The sequence below is a fragment of the Branchiostoma belcheri genome, unplaced genomic scaffold (assembly GCF_001625305.1).
Source record: "Branchiostoma belcheri isolate BF01 breed outbred unplaced genomic scaffold, Haploidv18h27 scaffold21, whole genome shotgun sequence".
Lineage (NCBI taxonomy): Eukaryota > Metazoa > Chordata > Leptocardii > Amphioxiformes > Branchiostomatidae > Branchiostoma > Branchiostoma belcheri.
The window spans coordinates 1,529,104-1,546,458 of record NW_017803602.1 but is presented as its reverse complement, the minus strand read 5'-3'; the positions used below and the strand labels follow the sequence as shown (position 1 = coordinate 1,546,458).

At 42.3% G+C, this 17,355-nt stretch overlaps 3 protein-coding genes across 5 annotated transcripts in view; 1 reads left to right on the top strand and 2 right to left on the bottom strand.

Annotated features, from left to right (window-relative positions):
• Positions 1–214: 214 nt before the first annotated feature.
• Positions 215–5,133, bottom strand: LOC109469674 (cilia- and flagella-associated protein 69-like). Its single transcript, XM_019768225.1, has 5 exons — positions 3,755–5,133; positions 2,166–3,471; positions 1,575–1,922; positions 1,160–1,339; positions 215–977 (listed from the first exon to the last, which is right to left on the bottom strand). The coding sequence occupies exons 1-5, from the start codon at positions 4,534–4,536 to the stop codon at positions 795–797; spliced, it is 2,799 nt and encodes a 932-aa protein (XP_019623784.1). The 5' UTR covers positions 4,537–5,133; the 3' UTR covers positions 215–794.
• A 275-nt stretch (positions 5,134–5,408) lies between these two features.
• Positions 5,409–11,842, top strand: LOC109469694 (tyrosine-protein kinase Src42A-like). 2 transcript variants are annotated; one of them, XM_019768263.1, is made up of 9 exons: positions 5,409–5,980; positions 7,124–7,245; positions 7,574–7,737; positions 7,944–8,021; positions 8,268–8,358; positions 8,754–8,912; positions 9,046–9,224; positions 9,352–9,508; positions 9,802–11,842. In XM_019768263.1, the coding sequence occupies exons 1-9, from the start codon at positions 5,577–5,579 to the stop codon at positions 10,011–10,013; spliced, it is 1,566 nt and encodes a 521-aa protein (XP_019623822.1). In that variant the 5' UTR covers positions 5,409–5,576; the 3' UTR covers positions 10,014–11,842. The 2 variants fall into 2 exon arrangements, with proteins under 2 accessions (XP_019623822.1, XP_019623821.1); XM_019768262.1 differs by having other exon boundaries at positions 7,559–7,737.
• LOC109469677 overlaps positions 10,648–17,355 on the bottom strand; it is an 8,520-nt gene continuing 1,812 nt past the window's right edge. Inside the window, exons 2-12 of one of the 2 annotated variants that reach the window (XM_019768231.1) lie at positions 16,469–17,150; positions 16,309–16,368; positions 16,114–16,166; positions 15,770–15,914; positions 15,192–15,595; positions 14,696–14,924; positions 14,418–14,530; positions 14,092–14,223; positions 13,671–13,788; positions 13,386–13,495; positions 10,648–12,965 (exon numbers count right to left, since the gene is read on the bottom strand). In XM_019768231.1, the coding sequence (XP_019623790.1) occupies positions 12,866–12,965; positions 13,386–13,495; positions 13,671–13,788; positions 14,092–14,223; positions 14,418–14,530; positions 14,696–14,924; positions 15,192–15,595; positions 15,770–15,914; positions 16,114–16,166; positions 16,309–16,368; positions 16,469–17,150 (2,146 nt within the window). In that variant the 3' untranslated portion in view covers positions 10,648–12,865. Of the gene's footprint in view, positions 12,966–13,385; positions 13,496–13,670; positions 13,789–14,091; positions 14,224–14,417; positions 14,531–14,695; positions 14,925–15,191; positions 15,596–15,769; positions 15,915–16,113; positions 16,167–16,308; positions 16,369–16,468; positions 17,340–17,355 lie in introns of both variants that reach the window. The other variant, XM_019768232.1, reaches the window with a different exon arrangement.

Sequence of the window (17,355 nt, the reverse complement as noted above, 5' to 3'; positions counted from 1 at the left end):
GGTGGTGTCCATGAATAGTGTTACTTCTGGTTATACATGTACATGTACCAGTTCATACAATAACACTACTAGTACTAACTTTACTACTTGCTAGTTCTAGTTACTGCTGATGGGACCTTGTAGCACTGAACAGAGAGAAGGCAAGACAGATTACCTTTAAACCAAGTAACATCTACAGCAGGGAATACATGAAAGAATACATACAAAGATCATCTGATCAAAGCACTGCAAATTTTATTGAATGTACACAAAAGGAAAATTGCTCTTTCACCATTAACAGTGCATTTGAAAATGGTTTATCTGACAATTTCTTGGGTATCCCTTCTAAGCTATTAAATGTATTGGAAATACTTAACAGCATGTAGAAAAATTGTACATTTTGAGTTATAATATGTGAATAATGTAGAAGTTGAAACATTTAGTGATAAAGTTTGATTTCAGCAAACATTCTCCCAGCACACATAGTCTAACAAATCAAATATATACAAATTTTATGCATGTGCAGCACTTTATGACTGTATGTCATACATCTAGCCAGTAATTTCAAATTTTTCCTTTTATTTCCAGATAACATTCCCTTGCCTAATTGCAAAATTCAGTTAGCGTGCTCTTGCGCAGAGCAAGATTTCAACAGTCAATCAAATCAGACACAGATAATCAAATCACTGTGCAAAAAAACAAGAGCACTTCTCCCAAAGGGAAGAAATTACTACACTGTAGTTCAAAACACTGGCAGCCATACAGTATATGGTGTTTTGTGAAAAATGGCACCAAGAATGATTTTGATGATACGTCTATGAAATGATGGTGGTACTGTCACTGAGAGTGACTGCCTTCTGCATGTCCCTTTGGATGTTGTAGGGCTTGAGCCGTGCGCCTGTCAGCTCCACAGGGGTGCTGTTCACCTGCACACTGCGGCCACAGAACGTGGTGGTGTTCAGGTTCTGTACTTCTGTGTGGTGGAACTTTACCTCCTTCTAGATGGGAGAAATAAACGGCAAAGTTTAAACAAATTGATATTGCCTAGGCATCTAAAGGAGGCAATAGAAAAGTAAGCTACATGCAATGTACATGTAGTAATCTTGCACAGGTCTTAGGTCAAGTAATCATTCTTCACTTTAAAATGATAGACCCTTTGTTAGAGATCACTTATACATACCTGGTGCCTAGTCTGGATGCGAGAAGCCTCTATGGACATCTCTTGCTTCATCTTGGCTTCCTTCAGCACATGGTAGTTGGAGGTTCTGGCTACGAAGTGCTCCCAGCTGGCGATGGCCTTCTCCCTCTGCCTGTGGTTGTCTCGCACCTTGGCATACATCTCTTGTTCATCCATTAGGTCCTGTACATTTATATGAAGAACATTTAATAGATATACAAATTTGCCTCTAACTGTGTTTATTTCATGGCTGCAAAATATGTGTGGTATTTGTAGCTATTAGTAAATTCATTTTTCCAAGATAGGTGACATAGAAAACCTCTATCAACACAAATTTTAGTCCAGTACAATATAGTATCCCTTTGTACAGTTTGTACTACTAAAAATCTGCAGGTTGTGAAAAGTCACAAGGACAGACCTGCTGCTGCTGGTTGTCCAACAAGTCCATCTGAGTCTGGGCCACAGCCTTGGCTCTCTCATCAGCGGCGCGTGTGATGGTCTCAACGGCGTTGTGGTCAGCAGTGGTGGGCTGGATCCCTTCCTGGTCCAGCTCGCTTCTGATCTCCTTCCACACCTCCCCCACCTTGAAGTCCAGGTACCTCTCGATCACCGCCAGCGTGACGTAGTCCTCCGTGGACATGCCCGGCAGGTCGTTGAACCCAATCTTGCAGAAGAGGGCGTACAGCTTGGCTCGCATGTTCTCCGACACATCCACGATGGCCTGACTGGGACAGTTAGCTGGCAGAGGGATTACGCCTTGTTGTTCCTGGAAGAACAAAATGCATAACAAATCAATATTCAATGAGCATAAAAAGTTTGGATGCAAATGCTTGCATTATATTTCTTACACTTCTACAACTGCAAACCATTGAAATGCAAATCATTTATCTTTACTTCTGAGATGCAGTATTTTCTGTGATTCAGGACATATTTTGAGCTACTGTATGCCTTTGTTTTTGAAGGAATAAATAGAAGTGAGAATGAGAGGATGTAACCTGTGCATGCTAACCTGTAAGGTCCCGGCTAGAGGCTGTGTGACGTCCACTATGATTCCGTCTGGCCCTCTTCTCACCCCCATCTCAGACTCCTCAGTCCTCCAGATCTCTATCAGCAGGTTTGGAGCAGAGCGGTCTTTCTTCCCTCGCCACGTGTTGATGTGTACCATGGTCTTTGGGTTCTCACACAGATCCAATATACAACCAAGGACCACATTCTGCATGTTCTTTGGGCAGACTTCTAACAGGTCATAAAGAAGGAAAACTCCCTCCTTCTCAAGGAAAAGGTCCTCTGTCTGGAAGGACCCAATGATGGCACACCAAGCACAGTCCACTGTTGCTAGCAGCAGTCTGTTATGGCCCAGGCCACTGTTCAGTTTCTCAGGATCAGTCTTGAGGTACTGCACCACGATGTTGACACCCTGGGACCCGAACAGTTCTTTCCTGTGCATGTCTCCTTCGCAGAGAGCTGACACGATGAACAGCATGTCACACTGCATCTCCACATCGATGGTGTCATCTTCATCCATGTGTTGGCATGCAGTGGACAGGATGTTTAGCAGGAGGCTCATTGCTCCTTGGTCGCAGAGGTCTTGGTGGATCGTTTCGTCCCCGACAGACACCATGCTCCGCAGCAGCCGCAGGCAGTGGCGCATCTGAGCACGCTTGTTCCCACGTCCACCCGTACCGTGGAAGCTGTTACCATGGCCACCAAAATCCTCCGTCCCCACGCACCACTCCAGGAGGAGGAGGAGCCTGGTGTTCCCCTGGCACGTCATGTAGTCTTCGATCATCAGCGGCCCGACAGTACACAGGGTCGCCATGGCCTGCAGCTGCAGCTCTTCAAACTGTGCAGGGCTCCAGTCCCGCGGGCCCAGCTGGCTCTCGTTCCCCTTGATGTAATGGAAGAGCGCCAGGAGGAGCCTTCCCTCCGACATGATGGGGATGAAGGCTGAATCCCTACTGAGGAGAACCATGATGTTCATCAGGAGCTTCTTCAACTCAAAGTCCTCGTGGTTGGTTTCCAGCTTCAGATTCCTCACCAAGGGGTTGTGACTCTTCACTTCGGAGAAGGTGGTGAACAAGACAAGTTCCTTGGCATATCCTGTCTCAATGAAGTGGGTGTCCTTGCTTTGGGCTACAAGCGTGGCCAGCACTAGCAGGTCATTTCTGAGCTGGCGATCGTAGTGGCTGTGTCCCTTGGTGAGCTGCTGACAGAAGGCGTCCCTCAGGCTGGAGGTACAGGTCAGGTTGTTGAGCTGACGTTTTACAGCCTGGTTATCTCCTCTCTCCACAAGGTTCCACAGACACTCTGTACACCTGGAAAAACACATTGGTAACAGTAGTTACTACATGTATATCGTAAATGTACACATCTATATCATATGAATGTTAGACTGAGACATGGGAACACAGTTAAAATTTTGAATGTTATTTGACAGCTGTTGTAACCAGGGCTTGGGTGACCTGATTATTTACAATTTCAGAAAATCAAGACCAATCAGCATTTACTGAGACTGGTGCACAGATTGATCGTTTTATTTGATTTTTGATGGTACACATGTACAAGCCAATGTCAATCATTCTTTTAATCCTTGCATACCTGAACATCAGCTGTCCTGATGGGTCTGGATCGTTCAGTCGAGAACAGATCCTGTAGGCAGCCTCTGCACTCAGCATCTGGTCACAGTTGGAGTCTGAGTTGACCGAGAAGCACTGCAGGACCTTCAGGACATTCAACTTGACCTCAAGATCACTCTCCAGGAGAGCAAGAGACTTCACGAGTGTTTCTGCCACGTCACTTTTCTCCACGACTTTGATATTGTACTCTTTTGTGCTTGGTTTCAGGCCTTCTAGAGGTGATTTGGCATACTTATCTGCATCACAGTAGAAGCTGACAAGAGACTGACAAAGCTGAACTCTGATTTTATTGTTGGGGACCCTCATGAGGTAACCCATTTGAGAGATGGACTCCACCACGATCTGTGCGTATGCAGTCTCATCCGAGGTCTTCTCCTTCAGGAATGGATAGCTGCAGATCTGTAGCAGCTGGCACATTGGCTCCACGTAACTTGGATCGATGGGAATCCTGTCTGCACACACGTTCAGAACTTTGAACACTAGAACAAGGTCGCGCATTAGAAACCCCCTATGATACTTGGCTGCCAACTTGGTTAGGGCATGTAGGTGTCTCTCAATCAAGTTCTCGGAGTAGGGGTCTGTAAGGAGCTTGACAACCCTTGCCAGGTCTGAAGATCGGGGCACCACCTTCTGTATCCCCACTGCCTCGTCCGGGATGATGTGGTTTACGATAGGGATGGGCGTTTTCGGCATCCTTGCAGTCGTTCTGTTCAAACCTTGAGTAGCAGTCGCCGCCGCCGCCATGTTTTCTTGTGTTTATTCGCCCACTTGTCTCCAACGTGTCTCCAAGATCCTTCACAGCACGATAAATGTCACAATGTTGTTGCACATTTGATCCCAACCATCCCGCTTCTTTTAGCAGATGGTTTGGTAGAAAAGCTCGTGCAAAGTTTCACGCCTTCGCGCCCGATTTCTCAAGATGTTGATGTTCTTTCTCGGTGTTTCCCTGTTGCTAAGCACTATCGGAAGTCAAAGTGACGTTGCCGGAAGTCAAGAGGATTATGGGAGGTCGGCTCTCGTCAACAGAGGCTATTTACATGGGCTCCGAGGAGGTCACTTCGGGAGTCCAGGCGGTATCCGCGGAGCCCCTAAGGGGCGTCCACAACGGCTTCAACAGCTTTTCCTACACGTATACGAGATTACATCATAAGGATCAAGAGATATTTTTCATAGAAACATTGGACAAATTTATGACCTCTGTAGGTCAGATTTTTACTTTGCCTTGCTGCAAATCCTCCAATGTCTTCTTCCTCTTTCTCCTATATCATGTTATATGGAATATACATGGTGCACTTTTAATTTTCAACATTTTACGTAGTTTTCTTTTATTTAATATTCTCCTTCTCTTGAAAACGTACAGTTTTGCCGACCTTGAACCAAGGAGGTTTAAAAATCAACCACCTTGCTTGAACCAATGATTTTAACATTGGTGCAAACACTCAGAGAAAACACGTTACGTTGATCAAATGTGATACGCACACAATCATGTGCACACACTAGGAATAATATTACCCCTTTCTTGTAATACTTTGTATACTCATACTCAGTATTTTCCCGAAATGAGAATTTTGTACAGCCCTGTAATTCTCCACTGCGTCAAAAGGCGGCGCTTCACGGCGCCCAGAGCATGCCGGACCGGGTAGGGTGGGTCTCGCAGGTTAGTCAGTTATTTCCTGCTTTCGGACAACCAAATAATAACCGCGTCAGTTGGTCTTTCCCCATTACCGATCGAACTTGCAATGTCAAATGCGTCTTGATAAACAAACATATCGTCCGTGATCGCCATGGGAACATGCTGTAGTCGACAGAAGTACGACGAGGGGTCGAGAGAACTGCGCACCCAGCTGCAGGACAACCAAAATGGTGTGGCTACCAGCGGGACAGGATCCGCCAGCCCGCAAACTCCATCGTCCCCCTCCACAGGAACTGCGCCAGGTACGGGTCTCATAGACCTCCCGACAGCGCCTGTCGGGACACAGAGTAAGATCTTCGTGGCATTGTACGATTACGATGCACGCACGGAGGAGGACTTGAGTTTTAAGAAGGGGGATCACCTCGAAGTGATCAACGACAGTACCGGGGACTGGTGGCTGGCGCGGACGCTGAAGCAGGCAGCTCCGGGGGTCAGGAAGGAGGGATACATTCCGTCAAACTACGTCGCCAAAGTCAGGAGTATCGAGGCAGAACCGTAAGTACCTCGTTCATCTACAACCAGGGGTCGATTTCATCGATATGTACAATTTGTTTACCTTATAGGCGTTAGGTTCTGAGCACTTCTGGCTGAACAAACGCTGTGAGTTTAGAGTAAATCCCACATCAGGAAGTAAGATAATGTGTGGTATTACACGATAATTGGACGTTTTCTGGCAAAAACTTCCCGTTTGTACAGATAACAATACAGACAAGAATCAAGAACCACTCCAGTGATTAACTTTCAAAACATTAGGTGCATCCTGAACCGTGTATAAAGAAGAAATGAACATTCATTGTCTATTAGTATTACTGTGCATACATTTGTATGTAACAACAGCAACAGATGTCTTGTCGTGTAGTTGTACCGTTGTACTTGTAGCATTGGGTGCATGAAGATGAAGAAAGATTTCTGAATTCTTAGAATGCTATAAACTCATCGGTTAAATCCCCCCCTCCATCTCTCAACCCCAATAGGAGTGTAAATCATGCAACTTATTCAGCTGCCAGACATTTATTGGTCATTTGAAATTACAAATGTAACATTATACCTATGCTTTTTAATCTAATCTCATTCTCAGCCATGATTGTGGTGTCTGATTGGTCGATATGTTGATATGTGATATGTCCAGGCTTGCTGGTGTGACTGGCTGTACTAGTGACTACAATTAGTACAAAGGTTATAAACCTTATGGTAGTAATACGGTAGTATGTATCATAAAATCATGTTAGGAAGGTAAAAGTGAAAGTGATTCCAGGCCAGTTTGGCTCAGTCAGTCAGTGAACTCAAATTATGAACAGTTGAGCTACTCTTACACACGTTACAGGGTCCCCTTTGATTGGTACCTGGTAAATTGTCCCACCTCTATTCAACAAGTAGCATGCGTCTAGAAAGAAAATGTCCTACGCAAAGGGAAGTGCCACAGAAAGATATTAAAACAACGACCCGAAACAATGCATTTGCTTAGAATTTAGATAATGGCATTTACCAATAGGCCTTGTATAAGTTATGCCCTGACTGAAATGCTGACCTTAGCATAAAAAAGTCCATGACTTTCTTTTGATACTTCCACCCAGGTTGATTTGAAATCCTGCATTACCATGGATTTGAATGTTTACACACACAACTATGTTTTTGCAGATGGTACTTTGGGAAGATCAAGCGAGTTGAAGCAGAGAAGATGTTACTGATGCCTCAGAACGAGCATGGGTCATTCCTTATAAGGGACAGTGAAAGCAGACGTAGCGACTTCTCTTTGTCGGGTAAGAAGGTCTCTTTCTATTTCTATGCTGTACAGTTTAGATACTATTGTGTACATTGCTTGTACAAATGTAATAAAATAACTATGGTTTTATTCTGGTCCTCATTGAAACAAGTAACTTGATTCCATATGTGAGGAATTTGGTAACTTTTCTTGCAAATCTATCTGTTCTTTTAACAAAACTTTTCATAACTTTTATTTTTTTGTTGGCTATTACTGCATTTAAAGGGTTCACCTATTTTGCAATCATGCATGCAATCATCTATGCTTGGAGGATATGTTTTTGTGAACATTGAGTGACCACCTCATACTAGTATTTGTCCCCACAGTAAGAGATGGAGACACAGTAAAACACTACAGGATTCGCCAGCTGGACGATGGAGGTTTCTTCATTGCCCGGCGATGCACCTTCAACACGTTAGCAGAGCTGGTATCACATTACTCAAAAGATGCAGATGGGCTGTGTGTGAATCTACGAAGACCTTGTGCAACGGTAAGTTCACCTTGATTGAGTACTGCTTTGCCTCTTACCTTGAGTGTAGAGTTACTTTTGCATATATAACGTTAGAAACTCTCATTGGAATACAAAGTTCCCAGAGTCATGCTGTCTTGCTATAAAGCCTTAGGCTTTTACTACATTGCTAACATCATAAACAAAGTAAAAGTAAGTAAGTTAACATTGTGGGTTTTTTTTTTCAGATTGAAAAACCAACAACAGCAGGTCTGTCCTACAACACAGTAGACCAGTGGGAGATCCCTCGCTCCTCACTGCAGAAGGTGGGAGGAGAAAGTCATTTGTATTCTATTGATCCATTTAGGACAGAGCTTATCATTGTAGATCATCTGTGGATAACATCTGCATAGGTTTGTAGATATGCAGGGTGGATGACTGGATTCTCCTGTTGAGGGGGATGATTGTCTTCTAGAATATCTGGATTCATGACATTGCTATAGGATCATATGAAAACCTATTTATAAAATAGTTTATCTATTGCATTGACAGACATTTCTGCTATGTTTCAGGTGCGTAAGTTGGGATCTGGTCAGTTTGGTGAAGTGTGGGAGGGCCTGTGGAACAGTACCACTCCAGTGGCAATCAAGATGTTAAAAACAGGTGAGTGGTCAAGCATTCTGCACTACCGGTATAGCACTGCACCATACAATCATCTTTTTCCTACAGTAGTATTGGTTGTATGATGAGTATTGATTATTGATGGAGGTATACATGTACATGTAATGTGGGTGATCTTGCATTAAATAGCATGTAAAATCAGGGCTTGAAATATCTATCTGCAACATTTGGCAAGCTAAAGAATGCAGGCTTACTGATGATAATAAATCTCATGAAATGAGAAATGAAGTTTTTTAGCCCTAATAATGGTAGGGTTAATATTACATGCACTTTGAGGCAGATAAAATGGAAGAAGAGAAATTGTATTTAAATTCTTCTCCCTGCTTTTTGTGTTCAGCAGAAGATCATTCCTGTGATTTTGCCCATGTCCTGTACAGGCACCATGGACCCAGGAGAGTTCCTACAGGAGGCTAACATCATGAAGAAGTTGAGGCATCCCAAGCTGGTCCAACTGTATGCAGTCTGCACACTGGAGGAACCCATCTACATTGTAACTGAGCTGATGAAAAATGGCAGTCTGTTGGACTTCCTGCATGGTAGGCAGAATTCCCTTCTCAAAAACAAAACATTTCTATGGCATTTTGGACCATAACACTTATTACTATTATATCAACAGTTAACTGTTTGTTGTCACAGTCTGTAATAAACATGTCACTTTGCTCATCACAGGAAAAGGGAGGCAGTTGAAGCTGCCACAGTTGATTGACATGTCAGCACAGATCGCTTCCGGCATGGCCTACTTGGAGTCACAGAACTACATCCACAGAGATCTGGCAGCAAGAAACATACTGGTGGGGGAGAACAACATCGTCAAAATTGCAGATTTTGGGCTGGCTAGACTGGTGAAGGTAAAGCAATTTGTTGTACAAACATCTCATGTTTATTGATGTCATTCAGTTGTGTATCAGGCATTGTTTATGAGTTTGGATATATATGTGTTTACTGATGGTTTCATATTGTTGTGTGTGTTGACAGGATGATGAGTATTCTGCCAGAGTAGGTGCCAAGTTCCCCATCAAGTGGACTGCCCCAGAAGCTGCAAACTACAACAGATTCACCATCAAGTCCGATGTCTGGTCCTTCGGTATCCTGCTTACAGAGCTGATCACATATGGTAGAGTTCCCTATCCAGGTGAGCAAGCCATTATCTGGATCTGTCTGTCTGTATATTTCGTTTACACTCTTCTTTGTGGCTTGTAAGTCCCATGTAATATGTAGTTACAAATTAAGCTTAATTAAATTAAACTATACATTTACTAGGTAAATGCTTATAAACGTCATGAATGTACTTCTAAAAAACATCTTCAACAAATAACTTCTGAAGTATTTACCAAAACCATGTACAGTGTACGTAGTTTTCAAGGGCATGGAGTCCTTATGACAAGACGAAGATCAATGACATTATGTGTGTTTTGATTCCTGCAGGCATGACGAATGCAGAAGTGCTGCACCAGGTGGAGCATGGCTACAGGATGCCGTGTCCCCAGGGCTGCCAGGAGAGCCTGTACCAGATCATGCTGGAGTGCTGGAAGAAAGACGAGTGGGAACGACCCACCTTCGAAACCCTGCAGTGGAAACTTGAAGACTACTTCCAGCTGGATTCAACACAATATCATGATGCTGCTGCTGTTAATTAGTATCAGTGTCACATTAGCTAGGACCAAGTTACTGTATACACAGTTACAGAGACTTTTACAGCAGATGGACCATAGGTTATGCCTCTCTTTCTTTTAGAATATCATGAAAAGTCTTTGAGATGTATGCTGGCTTTTATATGCAGCTATTGCAATCCTTCAGCTTTTAAACAGACAAAACATATATTCGTGCCAATTCTGCTGTGACCATATGATTGGGGTTGTGATCATGCGATTCCCATTGTCAACATTTTTAAGGTTTTGTAAGGAAAAGCCAAATCCATGTTGATGGCACAAATAAGAGAGACAAGGCTTTCTTTTAGATGTGGAACACAGTTTCAAACAGCCTTTCTTTGGGATAGTGCTCTATCTAGGCTAGCTATCATTTTACTTGTAGATGTTATTTGATAAGAATATGAAGGATCAAAGAAAAGCAAGTATCGTTTAGTGGAGTTGTGGTTTCTTTGGGTACAATACAAAGCCAGACCAGGGAAATTTTTTGCAGAACAGTCTTCCCTTCAGTCATCACGTAAATGTTAACACTGTTGACAATGGGTCATTTATATTGACACAGTACTGCCTCATTGCCATGATTTTATATTCCAAAGGAATGATCAAAGAGAGTTTCAGCTACAATTTGTACCTGGTGGCATTTCATGGGAACTTCTGTTGTCCCTATACTATATAATTTGTGACAGAACATGTGATATTAGGTCAAGTGTGTAGAGACATGGGTCCCAGCAGGCCTAAGCACAAGGTAGCATATCCAGAAGGGCTGCTGAACTTAACCCAGCTGTTCAAAAACTACACTTATTTTAGAATCAGTAATGTGAGTATTTGTTGGAAATATCTTTTCTATGGTAATGTCAATCTGTAGCTAGTTACTGTCTGTTATGTAATGTTCCTCTTCCACTAGCCCTTTTGAAAGGCACCAGGATTCAAACTTTGGAACTAAGATGTTCTCAAGTGAGATGTATAAAATCACCCATGCACAAAATTTCACGTTAAGAGGTCCAAAAGCCGTATGCGATTATTGTGAAATCTACCCAGTAGAAAAGACCAAGGATGTAATAATCCTCAAATTTTTTATGACTGTTCTTGACTATCCTTATATGCAATGTGAATAACTAGATTCCTGGCCTTAAGACAAGAAGGCCTAGTGTTGCCCTTTTTTGTCTTTGTAGCCAAACTAAGATGCACAATAGCGAACCTGGGTACTGGTAGGAAAGGTACCTTTATATAGCAACTTCTTGGGGCTTAAAGTTCTGCAAGGTAAATTTTTGGCTAAGCTGTAGAATGAAGAGAGAATGTCTGTCTGTCTGAATGTATATACGTAAGTACAACTACATGTAATCCCTCATACTACAGTCATATAATCAGTGTTTATATAGTGTACTATCAATGTTCATAATATGTTCTTGTACATTTTGACACAGTGTAGTTTTGTTTTGTTATATCAGAGTATCTGTCAAATTTAACCCATAGTTATTCATCCATGTACACGTCATGCAATGTCTCAAAACTTGTAGCAGAAGGTAGTATAAGGGCTTACTACAAATAATTGGGATACTCAAAACTAACAATTGCAGTATGGAGGCCTGAATGTCATAATGTACAGTTTGAGTAGTCTACTATTATGTGTTTTGTGTTTTTAACATCTTATATAAATTGTTACAATGCAAGTGCCTTTTGTTTACAATTAGGTATTGACGTACGGATGTATTTTATGGCATTTGCTATTTTGAATAGTGGGTTTTTAAAAATTTACAGGACAGCCATTTCTTTGAAAGTCATGAATAATGTAAGCAAAATAAATATTAATTGATTTCAAATCAGTCAGTCTCATGGTCTATTAGTACAAAATGGGTATTGTAAAAGCAAAAATATGTGGGTGTACTTTGGTTTCAAATATGAGGGCATCTTTATACAGTAATGTCTGTGTGTGGACTGAGGTAGTTGATGTGTAATACTAGTAGCCTCTACCAGGCTTCAAAGTGGCTGGAAAGAGTAGAAAATTGGCAAAATAGACAGATAACATGCCAGGGGATTTAGCCAAGTACATTTGCTTCAACTAACATTATAGGTAAAGGTATCCTCACAGCAACTAAAATTTTCAAGTAGGTCTATCAAGACCTGCCAATCTACATAGATTATTTCTTTAATTTCACAACTGGCTATTCATTTCTAGGGCACATCAATATATAAGGCTTCTATTAGATTAGTTTTTGCCCCTATATGGAGAAGTTAACTGCCTGCACTTATTATCCATCAATTATTGATATTAAGAATGAAAAACTTAATTGTATTATGCTTTATTCATTTGCTATTTACATCCTCCGAATAGACGCATTACCATATATGTATCAGCACCGGTATTTTCAGGCCATCAACAGTGACATATGCCAAGTTAATACACACTAGCTGGGGTACTAACATTCCCACAAAAATTATTTGTTCTGGAATATACAACAAACTGATAGGTTGCATTACTTCTGATATGCACTACAGTGTGTATTGTGTCCCCTTTACAACTTCAGCAAACACCTTTATCCATTAATACTTCCATTCGAACATCCCTTTCCACTCCTTGCAGAGCATTTCCTTTTACCAAATACAGTGTAGTAAGCTATGGCAAATTTTTCCATGCTTTAAAAACTTGCATGAGAAGATCAGTGGTGCATTTACAGCACATATGCATGAAATCAAGAAATCAAAGTGAGTTCCATTTTTCACAGTAGACTTATAACCATGCTTATGATCACAAAATAACAGAAATCACAACATTGTGATCAAGTGAGAAATTAAGAGTAATACTGAAAACTGAGGATAGAGGCACATGATACAGGGCATTGCCCTTATTTATCAGCTTTCTTAGCCTTCTTCTTTGGCTCCCTTTTTTCCTGCTCCTTCCGTGAGACGGTCTTGTTTATCCCATGATACTTTTGATTATCATTCCTAAAGACAACAGGATACAAAATAGCTGTCAGGTCATGATCATCTTAACACAACAAGCAATATCAAGAAAAGATTACATTACTAGTCTATTTACTAAATCAAAATTTAGTAATTGCAGGAACAATACCACAACTGACTACCGGTAAGTTTGACATGACAGACATTCGAAACATAGGGTCCATGGAAAAAGTACCAGGACTCAAAGTCAAACACATGTATGGACCCTTCTATTGATATCTTTATGCCTAAGCCTTGCAGGACTTGTTACTAAACCTATTTCAGATTCCGAGCATCTTTTGCAGAGAGGAAAGAGACTCAGTAGCTAAAATAGGTTGGTAACCAGGCTTAAGCCTTACAAGAGGCGGTATGGACATCTCAGGCTACCCATAACCACTGTACCATGATTGTAAACTTTCCCACCTGCTCATCTTGATCTGGTCCCGGCAGCCTTTGCCTCCTTCCCAGTGACTGCCGCCTCCTTTCTTCATGTTGGATCCACACAGAACACACGGCTTGTCTGCTGCAAATGGCTGTAGATATACATGTACAATTATCACATTATTTCATGTGCACATAACCATTGGCTATCAACTGAGAAGCTGTCAATACCTTGTGATGATATGCAGCAAATTTATCACGTCAGTATTGACTAAAATGCATTCAAAACCAACAATCAATATTAGATTCACTAACAACATGGCTGACCTGTTCCTTGGCGCAGAAGCCACAGATCATCCTGTTGGCCAGTTTCATCTCATGGTCTCCTTTCTGTTCTTCATCATGGCACACATCGCAGGGATACGTCCTACCACAGCATGGGAACCTAGAAGAAATGTGTATTGCTGGTAGTTAGTCTTTTATTCTGTACTCATGTGTATAAAAAGGTCTGTGCCTAGCTGGTGCTGCATTGTCATAAACAGGCATTTAAATGCAAACAAAGCCCATATCCACAGATGTCCATTTTTACTTGAACAACCCTATAGCTACTTCTTCTACTTCTGTGTGATACTGGTCAAAACCCCTCACTGGGGCATCACGACCAGGGTGCTGGGTGCACGACATGACAGCTTCAGCTCAAATTTTCCTCCATCATGTCTTCTCAACAAGTCAAACCACAGTTACGTACCTGAGCCATCTGAAGCTCTTCTTGTAGTGTTTACAGATACCATTGCTGGGCAGAGGGAGGCCCTCCTGGATAGCTGGGTCTTTGGGAACCCTCTTACTCTTAGTCTGGGTATGAATGACCTGGCCGTTTCCTGATACAGAGCAAAACAGAGCAAGATGAGTTTGTGTGCTTCTCACCAGACACAAATCTCCATCATTTAATGTATTTGAGTAATAGAGATATTGTATTTTTTAAAAATTAAATAATTATTCACCAAAGCTCCTTCATGAAGGCATATGGAATGTATAAAATGCTAAATGTGTGTTTTGGTACTGGTATGAACCTGACCTGAGGGTTGAGAAGGCTGCAGTTGTGTGAACTTCACTGAGCTGCCCTTCAGCCTCAGCCTTTGATGGCAGTGGGAACATCGCAAGTCCCGGTGCTGGCCAGGCTGGACACCCTGAAAAATATTCCAAAAGTGCTATCTTAAGCCTGTACCTATCTTGGTAACAGATGGTGAGAGCCAGAACTTTTCACCTATCCCTGATATGCAGCTGTGAGGGTTGAATGGACACTACAAATTTGCAAATTTTCACAGATTGGGAGGTGTTGAAGATTCACTCACTTTGAAGTTTGTTTCTTTGTCACACTGCAGACAGCCAATCAGGAAGTCACATTCCACCACAATCAGGTCAAATGGCACGCATCCATCCAGGTCAAAGTAGCCAATGACAGGCGAGTATTGGTGCATGACAGCAGGGCGGAAGGCTGCCTTGTACTGGTGCTGGCACTTCTGACAGCTGATCACATGCAGCTGCTGGGGACGGGTCTTCACATCATGACGGCTTTTGCACCTGGAGCAGAACATTTGAGACATCTGCCATCAAAAACAAAAATTTGAATGTTTCAAATCAAGTGTTGGAATAATCACTGCCCCAAAAAGTCATATGATCTAACTGTTTGCTTCAAATACTCATGAGGTCAGAGGTTATTATAGACTTCATGTGAGACAATCATTGATACATGAAGGCATGCAGCAAAAAATCCCCTTTATATTATTATATTCACAGACAGTCAGACCACTGATATCACACAGTGTAACTTTGAAGAGACAGTAATACCTTATACACTGGACTGTAACAACAATCTGTTGTGCATAGACTGTGGCAACATCTTCACTCATCTCCAGATTTATGAACTTGGCCTCAGTTCCCTTTTTCACTGGAGCAGCACATACTTCAGGTGTCTTCGCACCTGACTTGCCACCTTCTTCTCTCTGAACCTGGGAAATTTCTCCCCTTTCCTTGGGTGCTTGGTACTTCTGAGGTTCATCTTTCTTAGACTTTGGCCGAATAACTTTCCCTATCTGTAAATTAGCATCAGGTCCTTTCTCTTGTGACCTTGTAGCAGCCTGAGACTCCTGACTAGCAGCTGCAGTATGTTTGTCTTTGGCATGTGCTGAGGGAAGACTTTGAAAGGGCACAAACTCCAGTCCAGCAGCATTGGCTACAACCTCCTTTTTGAACTGTAAGGAATACAGGGTAAATAGAATCAAGAGTGGTGTCAAAGTAAGCATCTATCTACTAGTATTTTCTATACTTATTCTGCATCAGGTCATGGATGTAGCCATACTTTTTACTTCAAAGCAAAAATTGTAACTGGAACTATGCAGTCAACAATTACCAGTGGAAGGACATACCAGCTTGGCTGCTTCTGTGAACATGTCCTCCAGGTTACGGTCAAACCAGTGCAGAAAGGGACGAAACATCAGCTCGGCTCGTCCGGTACTTTCGTGGGAAGTCTGCTTCTCCTGCAGCCAGTCTTTAATTTCCTGGTTCAAGTGTCTGAAGAAAAGTAACAGGTGAGATATTAACTATGAAAACATATCACAGTGTAATTACAAAGCACTAATAAAACACAGAGTTATGTGACAGTTGTTGTCTTTAAAATTTCTTTTTTACAATTTTCTACCATACAGTGCAGGCAGCACAAACTGTAATTCATCATTTAATCTGAAAGAAGTGAGGTATAGGTAGGTTTTACCTGATAACTGTCTCTGGAAGTGCTTGGTCTATTGTCAAGCTGATGTCAGCAACCTAAAGACAATTTGCGAAAAGGAACTCAATCATAACATGCTTGCTTTTTTTTTCAAAGTAACCATCCAGATTGTCTATATAAATGGGAAAAAAAACAGCAGTTTCAATATATCTGACAGAAATGAAAGGCAAGGAAATGTACCTGTACAGGATACTGCTCCGGAATGTTTACACAGAGTTCAAAGACTTGTACATCAAAGGGCTGGAACAAAAGGGTACATTGATAAGCAACAATTCTCTGTTTTAAAGAAATGTGCTCTGAGTCAAAGGTTTCAAAAATACCAACTTTGAACTTCACTTACCCAGTCTGGGTCACTAGGAGACATGCGTATCTTGTAGGCCTTGCACCTGCTGCCTTCCTCAGTGATATCTTCTATATCCTCCTTGCTGAATCTTTTCTTGAGCAAGGAGATCTCTGTTTCTTGAAGCTTACCAAGTTCCTCATCAGTTGCTCCCTCCATGCTTACAGTAGGCCTTGCTGGTCTTGGTACTGGCTTGTGGGCAGCCTGGATAACACGGCTTGGCTGCTCAGCCTTTTGTGGCACCAATGGATGCTGAGCAACCTCCTCCACTAGCTCTTCTTTGGAACCACTGTTTAAATCATTGCTGACTTCTACATTGTCAAGTGTCTTGGGGTGAAAGAATTTGCACCTATCCTCCATAGTACAGTTGCCATTTTTGAAGTACCTGCAGAGCTTTTTGGACCTGCTCTGCCCTGTCCTCCTTGCAGACTGAGCAGGTCTTTCCCTGAGATCTTCTGTCTTACTTCTTGGGTCTTCACCTGTTTCTGCACCACCTATGCGCCTCTCGTGCAAGAATCTGCAGTCACTGCCGAACCTGCACCTTTGACCACGGCTGAAGACCCAGCACAGTTTTCCCTTGTTGGGTGGAGGTTTTGACGTCACGTCTTTGGGAGCTGATTTCTGGTCCACAGACTCACCTGCTTCATCAGTCACGTCACCATCATCTCCTGCTGCTGTTGACCTTTCTTCCCTCTGAGTAGTGCTATCTTTTATGACATGCTGGAATCGACATTGTCTTCCATGACGACATCCCCTCTTTGAGTTGAAGAACTTGCAGACAGGAGGCTCTTTGGGAGGCTTCTGTTCATTTACAGCAACCTGTGCCACTTGGCTTTCTGCAGTTTCCAACATGGTAGAACTTCTGTTGCTCCTGCAGCGAAGGGGGG